Source organism: Zeugodacus cucurbitae, chromosome 5 (genome assembly GCF_028554725.1).
Source record: "Zeugodacus cucurbitae isolate PBARC_wt_2022May chromosome 5, idZeuCucr1.2, whole genome shotgun sequence".
Taxonomy (NCBI): domain Eukaryota; kingdom Metazoa; phylum Arthropoda; class Insecta; order Diptera; family Tephritidae; genus Zeugodacus; species Zeugodacus cucurbitae.
The window spans coordinates 28,750,881-28,770,180 of record NC_071670.1 but is presented as its reverse complement, the minus strand read 5'-3'; the positions used below and the strand labels follow the sequence as shown (position 1 = coordinate 28,770,180).

Sequence of the window (19,300 nt, the reverse complement as noted above, 5' to 3'; positions counted from 1 at the left end):
CTCTTAATGATGTATAGTTTTCTGGTTTATTGGACTACATCAATGCAATACGAATTTTTCAGAAATTCCATTACAATTACATCAGATTATAATGAAGATTGTATCATTCGTTAGTGAGTACTAGATATCTATCAAAATACTTAGCAACTATTGTGTTTAAACATTTTCTGAAAACTTTACGAAAACACTAAAATTAACTCCAAGATATACATATGTATATAAAGAAAATATCGAATATGTAAAACTCCAGTAAGGGGATTAGCAACTTAATCAAAAATAAAATGTAGTTTTTGGGAACTAAATTGAATATGTAAATGGAAAGTACACACACTTATAAGTAAAAAGTAACGTTTTACAGTTAGGTATTGACATATCCAACGTTGCGTTTCTAAGTTAACGCATACATTTTTCATAGCATGATTTCACAAATAGTTCGTATTCAAAAAACATATCTACGGCAATTTGATTGGCTGAATGCTTTTGGCTTGTAGTTAAATGACAACATGAAGACTACATACATACATATTCAATTCATAGACTGAAATCAATAGAGGAGTAATAGAAAAAGCTGGTAACTAAACATATAGTTCTATTTGATATATTTTCTAAAATATATATAAGGGAAAATATATTATTGAAAAGGGCATATGTACGAGTATATCCTTTTGTTTTTTGTAGGTAAACATATATGTTTATATGTGTACAGTATGGCTGGGTGTAGATATATTACAGAAAACATGTATGTACATACAAATGTATTTGTATTTTACTAAAATGCATGAATATAATATTTCTTATAGAATATGCGGAAACATTAAGAACAATTGTACGCACATTACTAACTGCATCTACTGAGACTGTAACAGTATACTTAACTAAATGAAATGTCTAAAAACTGTAATAAAACATTAAATTGTTTAATAAATAAATAAAGTGGAGTTCTAAAAAAAATATTAAAATAAGTAAACGAAATTAGAAAATATAAATTAATAGAATTTAAAAATAATTAGAGTTTGTTTTACTTACTGGCACTCTTCGGAAGAATGTTTACTTTCGTCCGTACAATAAAAAAATTTCCCATTGAACAATTGTACACCAATTACGGAAAATATAAATTGAAATAATAAGTACACGATTAGAATGTTAACAACATTTTTCAATGAATTCACTACGCAGTCGAAGACGGCTTTCAATTTTGGTACACGCTTGATGGTTTTCAATGGTCGCAGAACGCGCAGTACGCGCAACGATTTGATGGTTGATAAATTTTGTCCAGCGCTGCTACCACTCATGTCGAAACCGAAACTAACAGCAGCGCATACAACGACCACAGCATCCATAATATTCCAGAATTCTCTTAAATAGCTGCCGGGATGTAATATAACGCCTAAATCTACAATTTTTAGTAACATTTCTATTGTGAATACGCCGGTAAATGCATAATCGAAATAATTCAAGATTTCGTTTCGTGACGAATGTTCACGAACAGGATCTTCGGCTGCTAACGCTATCGATGACAATGAGATGACGATCATTATGAAAAAATCAAAATATCGCAAATTTACAACCCAATGTGCGCCTCGGCGTATTCTATTTGGCGTAATTTTTTCCAAAATTCATATTTATTTTTCACAATCCATTTTCCAAATGTTTTCCGTTTTAGGTTTTTGTTTTGCGATTTTTTTTATTTTCAATTTTTTTGGTTCATTTGTGGGACAACAGTTCAGTAGTTGTTTGGTTTAATTTTGATCAAATCATTTTAAAATTGGTTTGCATAATTTTGTTGTTGAATCCACATTTTCAAGATTTTGATGCATTTTGTGCAGTTTCCGAATATGCATTAAATTTTTGTTTGCGGTGCGCAGCGTTAGGGAGGTGCAGTGAGGTATTTGGTAGTTTTTTTGATATTGGTGATATATTTTCAGCATTTTGTTGGTGAGTTTGTTTGTTGAGCATATGAATAAATGTTGGTGATTGACATGATGTAAGCGATTTGCAATGCAAATGATGGCATGTAAAAACCCAAAATTTTAAATAAAAAAGTTTACATATTTAATGAAACAATAAAAGGAAAAATGTAAGAGAAAAAATTTATGAGTTAATATTATTTAGTCAGATATTGGTTTAGATATATAAACACAGATAAATATAAGAAGTACAGTAAAGTTAGTTACTTAAATTTAATTGATAATTTTTAATGATTAATGTCTTTAGTAAAGAATTTACTATTATATTGTATAAATTATATTTAACTTAATGTAAAATACTTAGATATTTAAAGAAAGATAGAAAATATGAAATAATTCCGAACTACTACTTAGTCAAAAAAATCAATTTAAACTATTTCGAATATAACAATCGCATATTTCTGAACTTTTGCCCCGAAGCCCGAGATGGTCAGGATACATCTTTTTATAAATTGAAATGCTGAGAAGAATTTAGAAAGAAAATCATGTTGAAGAGTGGACATATGTAAGTCATTATACTATCCATACTGAAGTTGAACTTTACGAGTCACAATAAATCAATAAAGATATGATCATATATAAGTGAGAAAACACAAGTTCTGTGCCCGTTGAGGTTCTAGAAGGCACTGTGTTTGGGAGACAATTAATGGATTTCAATTTTTAAAACAAATATAAATATAGTATAACTATAAAAGCGCTTAAGTCTGACTGAAGGCCATAGACATACATATATAGTATATTCTATAAAGTGCTACGTATGTCTACCGATCAAAATAAAATATAACTTAAATACACTTACAACTAGTATATAAGAAAAGAGATCACAAGGAGCACACACCAGCGTTCTTCGAAGCATATTAAGATTACCCCATTTCTTTCAAACAGTTCTTGAGCTCTTAAGCATGAAATGCTTAACCTCCCAAAATTTAAATACTCTTCATACACGCATTCACTTGCACACAAACATTGAATTGAAACATGTAATTACGGGTTCGTTGGTGATAATATAAACATAGATGAATATGGCAACATTGGTTTTGGACCCTCCGTCACTTCTTCCTCCTCCTTCTTTTCCTCTTCTTTCTTTTTACTTTTCGCCTTATTCGGCAATGTTGCGCCGTCACCGTTCTCCACGTGAACGCCATCTGCTTGAAGAGCCTCCATTTCCTTTTCAAGCTCCTGCAATTGCTTCTCCTTATCTTCCTCGACTTGCTCCTCTTCGGCAGCTGTTAATTCTTGGGCATTCGCTAAATTATCGACAGCGATAGCCAAGAATACGTTCAACAGTGTATAATTACCGAAGAGTACCAAAACGATAAAGTATCTGCAGCGATTCAGAAAGAATATATAATTTAAAATGCAGTTTTTGCCAGTTTCTTAGGTTTTACAAATGTGTGAATTTTGGAAATGTCTGTTGCAACGTACATACAGCTTAAAAAGCATAAGAGACATAGTAGAGTTTGTTAGAGGTTAAAACTGTGGTCATTACTTTTCTATAAATATATTACACATAATATTATATATATATTTCTATAAACTTGTATGTTATATGAAAAAATTTACTAAATTATTTACAATTAAATAAGTATAAATGCATTCAGTAGTTATTCAGTATATTAATAACTAATCAAGAGATTTTTAAAACTGTGAGCATGTGTTGCGAATGTGCAGGGGTTGAATGAAAATAAATACTTTCATGAATAATTTAATGAGCTAATGTATAATTAATGTAGTGTACTTCGTGTATAATTTTAAAAATGTGTGAGAATTATTTTGAGATAACTGGTAGTTATGGGATCATATATTATTGGTGCAGCAGTAAATTGACTATTTATGAGAAATTTATCCACAACCAGCATTTACAAATAGCATCAAGAAATAGTATAGCGAACAGCTTACGTACCGCGTCGTCATAAATGAAGCGAACTATCATCATAAAACTTTGTCATTGTAAAAGTTATCTGTTAAAACAGCTTTCTCTGCTTTCGTTCATGACGTCTCGAACTAATGTATCTTTCAGTGAAACTCACTCGAAAACAGTTTTTTTAGAGGTGAGTTTTCTTCTAATTAAACATTTCAATAACATATTTGCTGCTGCACCAATAGCATAGATTTGGCTCATTTACATATGGTAAATATATGAGATTGGGTACTCTCCTTTGTTCGTTAACGTTAAACACGCCAAACTTCCTGTTCTTTACATCACTGTAGAGGTTTTCTTTATACTTTCTTATTAGTTGCTTAACATAGTTTTTACAATATATAGAATCGTACAAGCAATACATATATTTTTCACTTTGCAAATAAACGGATATGAGTTAGAATAAGAAAGCTTACATACATATGTAAATTAAGCAAAGCTTCGTTTGTGCTAAATCGCGTAGAAAACATAAAAACAAAACGTATTTAAAGCGCGTATACAAACTACATATAAAGTGCTTACATTGAGCTTTCGCAGGAACTCGATTAAAATCCCTCATATAATTTCATTTGATAGCAATACTTTAATTAAATGAATATGCAATGCAGTCAGATGAAAATATATTTTGTTCTCAAATCTTCTTGAACACCTTAAGTGTTTTTCAAATTATTTCACTTGAAAATATATTTTTTTTAAACAGCGTTCTAAACGTTTGAACGCGATGTGTTTTTTGAAGTTTAAAAATAAATTGTTTAACATTAATTTAAATTTTAATGTAAAAAACATATATTACATTAAAATTTTGTTTCTGTAATATTATAATATGTTAATCAAGTTTCTATGATATACATATGTAAGAAAGTGATGTCAGCGTTCACACAAGTCTGACGTATTCTATTTTTAATAAAAAATATTTTCATAAAAAAAGTTTTAATTAGCTTTCTACAAATCCGTAGTCTACTTTCTAATATTTTTAAACTTACGCCGATCGGTATGTTTTTATTTTCTACGCTATATTTAGCTATAAACTCCTCTGAAATGTAGAAAATTCTCACACATTTCAGGACGAACCAAAACCATGTTTTGAAGTTTTTGATATTTTCGTCTTCGCCTCTGTGTTCATCGGTTTCAGTGGTACTGACGTCTCTCATGATGTTATAAGTCACGAACTAATTGTCTGATAGTTACGGGACGTGTACACAAGTCAAATTACTAATTATTTTGGGCTTGGTGATAGTAAGAACTCCTATTAATTGAAAAAATAAATAAACAATATTTTTATAATATAACAGCTAAAATAAACTACGTTATTTGCGAACTTGTCCCTTATTCGCCTCGCATTATATTTGTCTATGGAAAAAAAAATTGTGTGAAAGCTGACATTTTTATAAATATTTGTTATTTCAAAGTCGTTCGGTGAATATGTGCAACTAAAATGTCAAAAGCAAATAAAGGAAAGCAATTGCCGTGTGCATATCTTAAAATTATGAAAATAATATTATGATACATTTTAGTGAGTAATTTTAAATGGTGCAAAGAATTTTTTTAATATGCTTAGCGTATATTAGCTTGACACGTAATACCGTGCTCAATATAAGACGGCTTAAACTAATCCACCAGCGTCAGTTTTTCTTCAAATATTCTCTGGCATAAGTTGAGATGAATATTTCTATAATTAAAGCAAATATGTGATTTGATAAAGTGAAACTAAGTATTGATTAAATATTTTTAAGGGTAGTAATTTCCAAACTTGAAAATCATAATGTATTCAATTTATTTTCGTATTAGTATTTGTATTGAATACTAATTAGCTATTACAAAATTGGAGAATGGAGTAATGTGTAGAAGTTCACGTAATTGAGGAAAGTTTCTGACTGCCATTCACCTGAGAGTGACCAGGTACGATTCTTTTACATATGGCTCAAGCAGCTCACGACTACCGGTCTTAGACCAAGTATCCGCTGGGTAGCCAGACATCTGTTTGGACGAGATAAAGTGAAAAAGCGAAGTCCGCTTCTGCTGTTGTGCGTAGGATTTGGGACCCGCCACATTAAAATCTCCAGACTGGATAAGGAAACAAAGCGAAAGGGTCTGGTAGAGAACGAGGACAAGACGGAATATCTACTGTCATCAAACAAAAGACAGCGGCTATACTTGCTACGTCGTGTAGTCCGAATGGACGAAAGCACTCCATTTTTGGTTAGACAGCTTTCGATGCAGTACCCGCTGGTGGAAGCAGAGGCAGAGGAGACCTCCACTACGTTGGAAATACAATGTGAAGAAGGGCTTGGCTGCACTTAGTATCACCAATGACGCGCTGTTGTTAACTCGATAAAGTGGTAAAAAATTAAAAAAAGTACCAAAGTGTCTATTCTGAAAAGTTATCTAAGCAGTACATGATTTCCATTTTTAGATGCAAGTCTCGAAAGCTACTATGTGTGGTAAGGTAATTCGCATAGTTTTATCGATACAAATATTTGTATGGTTCTGTAGTTTTCTTTGAAAGTGATTTAGTTGGTAACTGTTTAATATAATGCTTTAATATAAGAATGCCAACCACAAGAATATCTGTTAAAATCAATGTTAAGCGATACAATTAATGCATGATATGTGACTTATAGTTTCAATTATTAAATTTATAATATCATACATATGAATAAACCAAATTGAGCACGCTTTTACGAGTTATGTTATTAAAATAAATGTAAAATTAAATCAACTATGAGTATACATTTTTAAGAAATTAGCGCGTTTAATCTGTTTTAATCTAGCATCTAGATAATTTAAATTCATTTATACTATTTTTTATTCCTCTCAGAGTTGAATTTTCTGAATGTTTCTACAAACACTTTGCAATGATGTACAAACGTTCGAAAATTCAGCGCAATATACCTAGACAAGTGGATATTGCCGATAACTTAAAGTTTTTATAGAGTTTGCCCACATTAATGGTTCGACGTTCAAGCACGGTCGACAACAAAGAGTGCTTACGACATAGGTGCAATCACGAACTCCCTTACTTATCTTTCAAACACGAGATATGGTTTCCTTATGAAATTCATGATTGATAATTCATATAAGTATCGTAACGTTTTTACCTGGGCCGTTTTCGGAAATTATTATTGGACTTAATGTTTCGTATGCCGTTGTTTTTCTTTTCGTTTTGCGAAGCAATAATAATTTTGAAAGCTCGATATCCCACCGTATTGATAAATATCATTTCATTGGGTATTGACTAACACTTCCTTGTAAACTAGCTATTTAGTAATACAATGAAGTATTAGTGAATACATCTGTTTATTTATGTGTATTTGGGAGCCTGCACTAAAATCTACCATGAAAGGTGGTTGAAATTGTTCAACTCAAAGACGTATCCAATAAAATCTAACATTTCTGAGGTTCATTAAACGATCTTTTAAATTACTGATCCATAACACGATAAATTATTTTAATTTGGCTATATGTAGATATTAAATGCAACAAATGTTCTCCGGAGTGACAAACACGAAAATTAATTTACAATATTTTAATTTGCAGTGAGCTTAGGTGGAAATCAATTGGCTAGCTGATAGTCATATGCAGACGAGCTAAGAAAAATTGCAAATAAATATTAAAACATATAGATACATATATAAACGAATGTATAGATGATAAGTGAAATTGTCTCTTCTGCGATCGCGTATATTTCAATAGTAAGCTATGGGATTAAAACAGCCAGCAATTCAAGGTAAAGTTTGAATTTGGATAGAACGAAAAATCAAGAAAAAGTAACTAATGAACGGATATACGAGTTACGTTGCTTAACGAATAGTCGTCTGCTGGATCAACTTACACAGAATAAATCATTCCTTTCTTATAGCCACCTTGCGATTTAATTCCCTGATACATGACTTCATTCCAATCTTCACCGGTTAGAATTTGAAAGACTGTTAGTAAGGCTATGGGGAATGTGTTGAAATTTGTTTCGGGGGTACCGCTTTTAAAACTAAATTGCCCGCCAAACAATTGCATGCCAAGTAGTGCAAATATTAGAATGAATAAGAAGAGCAGGAACAATAGTGAAATGATGGATCTCATCGAGTTCAACAACGAAATCACAAGATTCCGCAAGGATGACCAATATTTGGTCACTTTGAAGATACGAAGTAAACGTAGCGCTCGCAATACGGATAAACCGAATGAACCGCCTTTCACTTCGGACCATATAACTTCGAATATCGAACCACTAATGACGACACAATCGAATCGATTAAACGACGATTCGAAGTAAGTGCGCGGTCCCAGCGCATACATTTTGATGAACATCTCCGACATGAATAGACCCAAAAAGACGTATTCAGCAATATCTGAAATTAGAGAGAGAATTATGAATATTTGCAATGTAGTTGCAATGATGTAAAAGATAGAATATCTGAAAATGTAGTTAAGCGGGTGTCTGAAGTCGTACGTACCCATCTTTTATAAATTACAAATTTACTGACAACTAAACTTACATAAAAAATCTGTTAAATATTGTGGTTGATCATAGTGCTCTACTGCGACGCACACAGTGTTCAGGAATACGAGTACAATGACGAACCAATAGAACCATTGTGTTTTCACGGTGTGTCGTATCCAGAAGCGGAAGCGCTTTTCAGCCCGCCAAAATCCCGTACAGCTGCCTTGAGGTTTTGGGCGTGATTTTAGATATCCTGTTGTCGGGATTGCAAAAATATTTGAATTAGTAAAAAACTTGAATTGTGCAAATTTAACTATTACATCGAAAGGGAATGAATACATGATACATATGAACTTAGATAAAAATGTAGGAGCATGATTTCACTTTATCGAAAATATAAATCGTACTTTAAAAATAGTTTAAAAATTCATAAGCAGCTGCATATTTTATGTATGCAAATATGTATGTGTATATATAGATGTCTGTATGTAACTTATGACATATAAAGTGTATGAGCTAAAATGCTGCTTCTTGTCTAAGAGATTTCGAAAAAGTTATTGTCAGACATGACAATGAAAAGAGTGGCACACATAGTATATTAATATTACGATATTTTTAAAGAGTTACCCCATTCCCGACGCAAATCTATTTAGATAAAGCAAGTTTTTCTTGTGTCTAATTTTGTAACACTTTCTGTTGCATTTTGTTCAGCATTATAAATATGGTTGTTTAACAAAGACAGGAAAGCAGCTTATATCGCAACCGGTAGCAGGTCGACAATTCTGTTACTACTGCTTTTGGCGATTTCGTGCTATTAGAACTTCGGTTGAGTGCAAGAAGCGATCCAAATGATGAAACATTTCACATAATTGTAATTATTTAATTTTAATTATTTATTTAATTGTAAAGGGTGATTTTTTAAGAGCTTGATAACTTTTTAAAAAAAAAAAACGCATAAAATTTGCAAAATCTCATCGGTTCTTTATTTGAAACGTTAGATTGGTTCATGACATTTACTTTTTGAAGATAATTTCATTTAAATGTTGACCGCGGCTGCGTCTTAGGTGGTCCATTCGGAAAGTCCAATTTTGGGCAACTTTTTCGAGCATTTCGGCCGGAATAGCCCGAATTTCTTCGGAAATGTTGTCTTCCAAAGCTGGAATAGTTGCTGGCTTATTTCTGTAGACTTTAGACTTGACGTAGCCCCACAAAAAATAGTCTAAAGGCGTTAAATCGCATGATCTTGGTGGCCAACTTACGGGTCCATTTCTTGAGATGAATTGTTCTCCGAAGTTTTCCCTCAAAATGGCCATAGAATCGCGAGCTGTGTGGCATGTAGCGCCATCTTGTTGAAACCACATGTCAACCAAGTTCAGTTCTTCCATTTTTGGCAACAAAAAGTTTGTTAGCATCGAACGATAGCGATCGCCATTCACCGTAACGTTGCGTCCAACAGCATCTTTGAAAAAATACGGTCCAATGATTCCACCAGCGTACAAACCACACCAAACAGTGCATTTTTCGGGATGCATGGGCAGTTCTTGAACGGCTTCTGGTTGCTCTTCACCCCAAATGCGGCAATTTTGCTTATTTACGTAGCCATTCAACCAGAAATGAGCCTCATCGCTGAACAAAATTTGTCGATAAACACATTTCGAACCGAACACTGATTTTGGTAATAAAATTCAATGATTTGCAAGCGTTGCTCGTTAGTAAGTCTATTCATGATGAAATGTCAAAGCATACTGAGCATCTTTCTCTTTGACACCATGTCTGAAATCCCACGTGATCTGTCAAATACTAATGCATGAAAATCCTAACCTCAAAAAAATCACCCTTTAATTAAATGTTGGAGAACTATCCATCGAGAATTGCCATGGAGATATAGTTATTAAGAGTTTCCTACAATTCCGTATAATTTTACACTTTAATAGTGTTAGAGAAACGATTAAACAACTGAAATTATAGCTCTCTTCCTATTATGGAAATATTGAGTGAAGGCCCTTTCGAAAGTTTTCAAAATAAATACGCTGAAAATGCTTATGTAAATATATGAGATATTTGTATAGCGTTTGCAAGCTAATTAGATAAACGACAAATAGCTTACATCAAAAGCTGCTAAATATTTGTACGGGTATACTATAGTGTGTTTGCATAGCTAAAATAAAAATCAACATGTGGAAGAGTTAAATAGTAAATAAACTTGAACTTAAATCAATACTGGTGCCAGTGTTTGAATGTGTGTAAATGTGTAAACCATTTAATATTTTATAGATCTGTGCTTATTTTCATGAAATTATTATTTCTTAGTTAGCGTTAAACTACATTGAGCTTCACAGCGAGAACAGCCTGCAAAAGTCAAATATTCTGCCTTGAATAAAATATTTAGTTTCATAAAAGTATCAATTAATTTTAGTTGTTTCAATTAATTGCCTATAAGAAATCCAATTTGACTCTAATCCCAGAAAAGGGCTGTGAAACTTTTTCCAGATGGCTGTTTTCACATGAATGTAAAGTAGCTGCTGGCAAAACTTGTTAGAGCATCTTGCATATTACAAAAACAATGACTGTGACTGGGATTTAAGCTGATGGACCAGCCGGGATAGAAAAAATTTATGAAAGCATGAACCATAATTAATGGATTTTTCCCATTTTTATATGTAATTCATTTACGAAACAACTATATTATATAACTTGTGCTAGAAAAAAGTGAAAGCTTCATACTATAATTATCATACTTGTTACGGCTATTTTTGTTGTGTTTTTTAAAATTAGTAATGCGTTGAAACTTCTTTTGAAACACTCAAATTTTTGCACTGTATTTCGCTAATTATACAAAAGCATCACGAGTTGTTCTAATCACTCACTCACACATTAGAGAGATATTTATTAGTGCAGTTGGATAATGATTTGATAACATATGATTTATTATGCATGGGAATCTTGTTGAAAATATGACTTATAAACATTACATTTCTTTAAGATAATAAATTTGCACTAAATGGAGTTGGGTGTTTACATATTATTTGAGTTTTTGATTAAGTGACTGGTGAGTTTTAAATAGGCTGAGAACATTTGGTATTGAATCGTGTGTAGAAAAATAAATTTCATTTTCATTTTACTTACACATCGTTTTATCATAATAATATTATGGATTTTTGTATTTTTGTTGAGAAAAATAAGGAAATTAAAAAATATATATATTTTCAGCATTAATTATATGTCAAATTATTATTTTTATTTCGAATTAATAGTTACATAAGAAAAATAAATGAAAGAGATAACAAAATTTCTAAAAGAACAGTACACTCGATTTCTAAATCGTTATGGGCGATCAGAAATCATTAAAAACTATTTATGAAAATAATTTTGTGTTTAATATATAAAAAGAATTGCACATTTGTACATACATGAACACTTCAAGTAATTTTCTTATTAACTGTACATTAAATATTCATATGTACATACATATACATTACTATACACAATACTTAAAAAAGAAAGTATTTGCTTAAACTGAATACAAAGAAGATCGACACAAAACAAAAACAATTACTTTATGTACAAAAACTTAACACTAGATAATGAATATCTACAGCGTTCGAATACACAAAGTACATGTGAATTAACAATTTGTATATAAAAGCCTCACAACTATCTCTCCAATAACGTCGATTGACATAAGAATATTGGAAGACTAATGCGATATAGTCGGTATAATCCGAACATTATGCAATCAGCACGGGTGTGCTAAATATACCCAATAAAACTGCTATTGGAATCAACAGTTCCATGCTTCCCTATGATATAGAGTTATCGCCTTAGGCGAAGAGGTTGTCAGGTTGTTAAATAATATAAGAACTAATTTTTAATTAAAATAGAGATGCAAAACGTCGATTTTCGAAATATTGTCATATTTGAAGTTACTTTGCTGATCGATTTCATTCATTGTTTAAATTAGCACATTAGTTGAAATATTATTAAATAAAATATTCCTAAAATGTATAGGAGTATGTATATAATATATAGTACTTGAGTGATATCTAGACCATCCAGCACCATCTATCAGCCATATTCAAGTATACAATATTTGCATCCGATAAAAATATTTATGAACTCAGAGGGTTTCCTATAAGTAGTAATACTTAGTAACTTTTGCTTATGCAGAAAATCGAATATGAGAAAGTTAAGCCCGTGACTCCGGTTCTCCTCATCTACGATTTTCCTTCATTTCATCAAAATCAGTAAATTGTTTGAAGAAAAACAATAAGTCTATAAAACCATACATAAGACTAGTACTATTAGTATTAAAAGCATAGTTGCAATAAAAAAAACATTCCTGTCTAGTTTTCATTTTATATATTATTTTATGTACATTAATATACAAGCATTACAATCAATAAATTTAAGTGCAACTAACATAGCCTTAAAATATAAAAATTGGTAAATAAAATGACGAAAACAAAGGAATTAACGATTATAACTAGATCGAAGACTGTTTATGACTGGTATTTTGGATTCGGAGTTTGTTAAAATTTATAGAATTTGATGGAATACTGTTTATAATGTTATTAAAAAGAAGGAGACGAGCAATTTCAGGGACAATTTAAAGAGAACTAGCCGGAAACCTGTGTTAATTCAAAGAGAAAGTAGAAGATTAGAAGGCTTTGTCATACAAAACCCCACAATTAATCCTGCTAATATTGCAGCAGCATCGAATCAGCATATTGCATGAACAGTCAATGTGACTACACTGGTCAAGACATTAAAAAAGTTAACACAAATACCTAGGTTGTCCAAAAAGTGGTCAATATTTTCGAAACCAAAAAAATCGTTATGTCACTCATTTGCCTTCAAATGGATCCTGGAGCCTACCGTGGACAAACAATGCTGAATTTTAGTTCCAGTGCTTGTTAGTAAACGCTTTATGCCTTTACCACGTGAGAAGGAGAATAATGCAGTTTAGTCGCTAAACAAAGTTGGAGGGGACATGACGATTTTGTTGGGAAGTTTTCCTTTCTTCAGTTTTGGAGATTTGTTATTAATTTAGAGGATCCGAAATCATCTGGATATATCAGAATTTACCGCCTTAGAATAGGAACTTATACTTAACATTAAAATTAAAAAAATATCATAAACTAAGAATAGGATAATGAAGTATAAGTTATGTGTAAATACTTTTGACTAATGCGAGTCATCAGTTCATTTGCTTCGTTCTCCGTCATATGTCCAGCTATTCTTACCAAACTAACTTCGTTCGCTTAGGAATAGATCAAGGTTTTCAGCAACATAACGTTTCGTTGCATTACAACAACAACAGCAACAATAAAAATCTTTTACTGTGAAATTACGTAAAAAAGGTTCGATGTGTTAATAATTTTGACTACCTCTGTATATTGTGGATGTTCTGTCACAGTCGCATTATTATTGATACATTTTTTTTCGAACGAGCTGTTCTACTTTATTTCAGTGAAACTATCGGGTGATCCAATTAAAGGTACTTGTTTAAAAGCCTTTTTTGACAGATCACGTGTAAGTCGTTTCAAGCTGTCATGTTATTTCTGTTCAGTATTGTTTGGCATTTCATCATGGAAAGACTTGCGCCTGAACAACGTTTACAAATTTTTCAACTTTATAATGAATATACACGTTCTGTAAAGAATGTGTTTGGCGCGCTTCGCTCAACTTATAGTCCACATAATCGGCCTCGCAACAACATCACCCATCTTGAGAGCCAGCATTGAATTGAAAAAAATAACGATTTGGTGTGGTTTGTGGGACAGGTCATCAGTCTATAATTCTTCAAAACTGATGCTGGTGGCAACGTAATCGTCCATGGCTACTGTTATCACGCCATGATAACCGACTATTTGATGCCTGAAATTGAAGTTTGTCATCTCGACGACATTTGGTTTCAACAATACGGCGCCACTTCCCACACATCGCATCAATCAATGGATTTTTTTATTGAGAGAACACTTCGGTGAGCAGATAACTTCACGTTTTGGGCCGGTCGATTGGCCATGAAGATCATGTAAAGAAGATACAGCCTATTTCAACAATTCCGCTTCGGTTCAGGCTTTGGAGCAAAACATCACACGTGTCTTACGCCAGTTACCAGACGAAATGCTCCAACGAGCCATCGAAAATTGGACCCAACGAATGGATCATCTGAGACGTAGACGCGGCCAACATTTGAAAGAGATAATCATTAAAAAATAAATGCCTAAGAATGATCTTTCGAATGAAAATAAACACTCCCCATTAAGTTTTAATTTTCTGTATTTTTTTCATTAATAAAGTAGGGAACCTTGAATGGCTCACCCTTTAATTTCTACTTACTTAAGCTTTTAAATAGCTTCAGGATTAAGAACTATTCTACTTTAACAAAGTAGAAATTAGACTATACTTTACTTTCAACTTTTGACTAATTTTAGTCAAATTGTATTTAATTTTGTGACAAATTTTGTACGAAACTACTTTGGAGATTAGTCAAAGAACAACATGAAAAATAACTTAACAAATACTAAATTAAAACTATTATCAAAAGAAGAAAGATATCTATCTATATATGTAATATATGTATCCTAGTATATGTATGTACTAAGTTATAGACAATGTATGTTTTTTAAGTCTAAGAGTGTTAGCAGGTTGACTAATTATATTTATGGATTTAATGACTTTTAAATTTGTCTCATAAATATGCTTGACATTATACCAGAAGGATAGTAAACGAAATACTAGTTCAAAAAGTGTACGAAAAGTATTCAAATTTTTAAGAATAAATATTTTACAATTAAAAGCATTAACGCCGACCAAAACTAAATGATGGAACAAAACGAAACAATAGATTTACCTTCATCGCCTTTTTCACCACCCTCTGTTGACACATATTTAATTATGGTGGAGCAAACATAAAAGCCGTGTGCCGTGTTATGAGCACACATATATGTACATATGCATATATATATTTAGGCGGTTAGTTTTTTTTTTTGTTTTTTTTTTTTTTGGCAAGTAATAAAACAACACAAGAGAGGAAAGACAAAAAACATGGAGATGAAAAGAAAAATGTTCACAATGTGATATCGAACAACAACAAAATTATAAATCAATTAATGCTTCATTGATATAACGAAACATATCTGTTGTAATGGTGCTGTTTAGTGTGAGAATTGAAACAAGTTTGTGTGCTCTCAGGAGCACCAACAATGTTGGACAATTTGCACTCAAATTGAGCCTAACTGAATTTCGTGTGTGTTTTTTAGGTTCTCATACTAACAATGGTTTGTGAAACATGCTATTTAAAGTTGGTTAAATATTTTGTAAAACTCTTCAGTGTAATTATCTGGTAGAAAATACCCAATTTCTTTGTTTACTGTTATAATTTTGTAATTTTGTGCAATTTCGTGCGTTAACGTTGTGGGTAAAATTTGTACGAAAACGTGTGTCAAATTTCAGCAATACGTACCATCGTCACCGTAATCTTCTTCACCGTCCTCCTCCTCTGTATCTGTTGACTTCGATTTGCCTAAGCTTTTCAGTTTTTTACGCTTCGCCGCATTTCTTCTCCGTGCTGCAAACGAATAACAAATTGTTCATAAAGAATCCACAAGTTTGGAAAATATGTATATACAAAATTATTAAAAGTTTAATAGAGCGCATATTACTTTTTTGTAACGACTCACCCTCCATTATGTGCATTTTTTCCGCCTCAGTTGTACGCTCTTCGGCTAAGATCACTTCCTCTGCAAGTACGTAGAAGATTAGTACGAAGAAAGAAAGGTGTCAATTTCAGAATAGTTTTATTTCTTCAAAATACAAATATATGTATGCATCAACGGCAATGTTACGCTACAATTTAAATATTCGTACATACATACATACTTATGTATTTGTAATTGAATAGCAGTACATAGAGTAATATTATTTGAGGTGTTCACGATACCCGTCGCTATGTTTATAACGTGTGTGTGTGTATGTGTCAAATTTGTTAGTTACTGTTTGGAAATTTGTATTAGTAAGAATTGTGTATTTTTACAACGTGTTAACTGCTCAAAGTGTGTGATATGTATCAAATCTCAGATCAACTTGGGTGTTATGGTTAAATACGTGTATGTAGGTGTAACTCAATACTATACCAGCTTTACAAATCCATTCAACATAGCCGTTCAATTCTCTTTCTAGCTGATGTTGTCTTCTAAGCTTAAGAAACTCTTGTCTATTTTCTACTTTTTCACGTTCTTTTGCGAATTCACTACAAAAAATAATTACACAAAAACAATATACATACAGGAATGGTAGTTATAATTGCAAGTGTTAGTTTTTCGATTTGTTTAATTGTAATATTTAATATATTTATGTACACATGTCAAATTTTGAATATACTTGGAAGTATGCAGCAAATCATTCTACTTTTTATGCGCATACTTCATTGTATAATTAGAGTAGAAACAACTTAAAAAAAAAACAAATAAAAACAACAAAAATTCAAAGGGAAATCAATGGACACAATTCATAACGAATATAAGCAGGAATGTGGCAACTTTTTAAATGTCTAGATATCTAGTAAAAATAATGTTCAATAACGGGCACTCTGTGTTTGCATTTAGTTTTAGTCAATAAACTATATTTGTATCATATTCAGCTCGAAAATAAAAATCTTCTCGGTTAGTGAAGTGGCACGCCAATTACAATATAATTTGTGTTAGATTTTCACTTTATTTCAGTCTGACCTTAATCTTAGTAAGTAGATGCATTTTCACACTAATATCAACAAACAGAGTCTTGCCAAACTCGGCAAATCAAAAAATCAATCAAATCAAGTTGTCAATCCCATGTTCTTCATGGAACCACCAATGTCTAGCTTTTGCCAGACTGAGATTGAAACGTCTTGGAAAGCTCACTTTTGGCAAACCTAGCGAATTGGCTAGAATTAGACATTAGCTGTCTAGTGAAGTTTGAAACAGATTCCAGCGTTTTGTGGAATCACAAGGGAGCTTTTGATCTATTCGGAGCATATTGGTATCACAAAAGACAGCGCAAAAAAAATCTCCAAGTGAGATCTTTCTGCATATGCAGGAATCTGCCTACTAACCTAACCTAAAGTCTATATTACTATATATAGAGCCTAAATTTACTGTGCCAATATCAGTTTTAATCTTTTGGTGAGTATCCCATGAACATGTCAACTCTTTGATTTTAGCGGAAAGCGTGTGGGAACTGGCCTTAGGCGATAATTTGAGAGTAACTCCATTTAAGGGAGAAGACTGAGTCTTTCAACAAAGTTCTTCATCAACATACAAAACTAAAACAAGTCAATAGTGATTTTAACGAAATATTTCAACCAAAGTTGAAGTTGAAGTTGAAGTTAGTGTTTAAGATTGACTCTTCATTTGTGGTCAGTGGTAGAGGCTATATTATTTAGTGCGCCTTAAGATCAACTCAAAATACTGAACTTCGAATATGTTTAAGACACAATAAATATATTATAGATTATAATGTTATTGTTTTCGGCAATAAATATTCAGATGTGGTTGGGTATTTTTATACATTTATATTTTGTATCTAGGAAATTGTGTTATTGTATGTATATACTGTTTTTAAATAATGAAAGTTGTTATGAATCTTTGATGGATATTGGAATGAAAAGTATCAAGTGTCATAAAATGTGTGTGTGCTTCACAATAATTAGTGGTTGTCTAGGAAGTTCGATTGAAAATTGTTTTTGAAATATGCTCAGAGAACTAGTATATCGCATAGGAATATTTATTCATATCATATCTATACATTAGTATAACTCACACTAGGTTCCGTTTTGTGTATTATCCCTCGTACGTCTATTAGTCCTAATACTTCCTCACCTCAGAACATATTAGAAGCAAGTTTCTAATATTATTGTTTCCTGTTGCACTGTTATTTATATATTAAATTATATATTTGCTGCACAAGAGCATTTGAAATCACCAAAGCAATGTGCGACCTATTGCATGTGATTTGTTTGATGATATTTGAAACAATATAAGCAGTGAACCTAAATAGCAACGAACACACAAAACATTTGCTTATGTTTTTACTGCTCTGAGTGTGTTGTTGATTTGAAGTGTTCGCTGAGCGCAAAACATTGCATTGTCAAGTTAAAGGAACGAATGACTTGAAACTAGGAGTAAGCCTGCTTGTGCAGCTGTTTATTAATATTTATCTGATATTGATTTCGCAACTTCGAAGTTTTCAAAGGCATACATTTAGAATTTCAAATCACTTTGGGCCATCAGAAAATTTTTATATGCTCTTTAATTACAAATTCATGTTCTTTATTCTCTTTGTACTGTCCAACAATTGGGATTCGTATAAGCAGACATATCTATGCCAAGATATGCCACGTAGAACAACAGACCATAGGTAAATATAAATAAAGATTTAATGTCTTCGATTGATCAAACTTTGAAGAGCAAATGATCGAACAACTCTACCAGATGTTCAAACAAACTTGCAAGTACTGTGGTGCAACCCTGTCCTGTTATACTATAAGGCACCACAAAAAATACCGCGCAGAGAAATCGCGAATCGAAAACAACTTTTATAGATCAAGATAACATGTATGTATACTTGTGTTTATGAATTTGTGAATGTTTTTGCTAGATGCAACTGAGAATATTTTTATATAACCACCTCTAGTTTATGATGATGGTCATTTATATGATAGGGATTTACAAAGTGTGCTTTTAACTGTAACGTGTGCTTATTAGCAAATAATAAGTTGTATATAGTTACCTAATTGTTGCTTGAATTTCAACATGTAGTAGGAGTTGATAGATAATATGGATTTTTCAATAGTTGTGTGTAGTTTGTGTAAATGTAAAAATTTAGTAATTTTTCTCTTTAAAAACTATTTTTTGGTTACATAAAATGCATAACACATTCACATTGCAGCGTAAACAAACAAACAAAACTTTCGCCAACACAATCAGTAACCCG

The 19,300-nt window shown here is 31.9% G+C and overlaps 1 protein-coding gene across 2 annotated transcripts in view; it reads right to left on the bottom strand.

Annotated features, from left to right (window-relative positions):
- LOC105219043 (voltage-dependent calcium channel type A subunit alpha-1) overlaps positions 1 to 19,300 on the bottom strand; it is a 153,548-nt gene that overhangs the window by 67,175 nt on the left and 67,073 nt on the right. The window contains exons 9-15 of one of the 2 annotated variants that reach the window (XM_029044737.2): positions 16,465 to 16,580; positions 16,012 to 16,071; positions 15,795 to 15,899; positions 8,382 to 8,579; positions 7,721 to 8,234; positions 2,956 to 3,291; positions 1,027 to 1,590 (exon numbers count right to left, since the gene is read on the bottom strand). In XM_029044737.2, coding sequence (XP_028900570.1) covers positions 1,027 to 1,590; positions 2,956 to 3,291; positions 7,721 to 8,234; positions 8,382 to 8,579; positions 15,795 to 15,899; positions 16,012 to 16,071; positions 16,465 to 16,580 — 1,893 coding nt within the window. The remainder of the gene's footprint in view (positions 1 to 1,026; positions 1,591 to 2,955; positions 3,292 to 7,720; positions 8,235 to 8,381; positions 8,580 to 15,794; positions 15,900 to 16,011; positions 16,072 to 16,464; positions 16,581 to 19,300) is intronic. The other variant, XM_054230649.1, reaches the window with a different exon arrangement.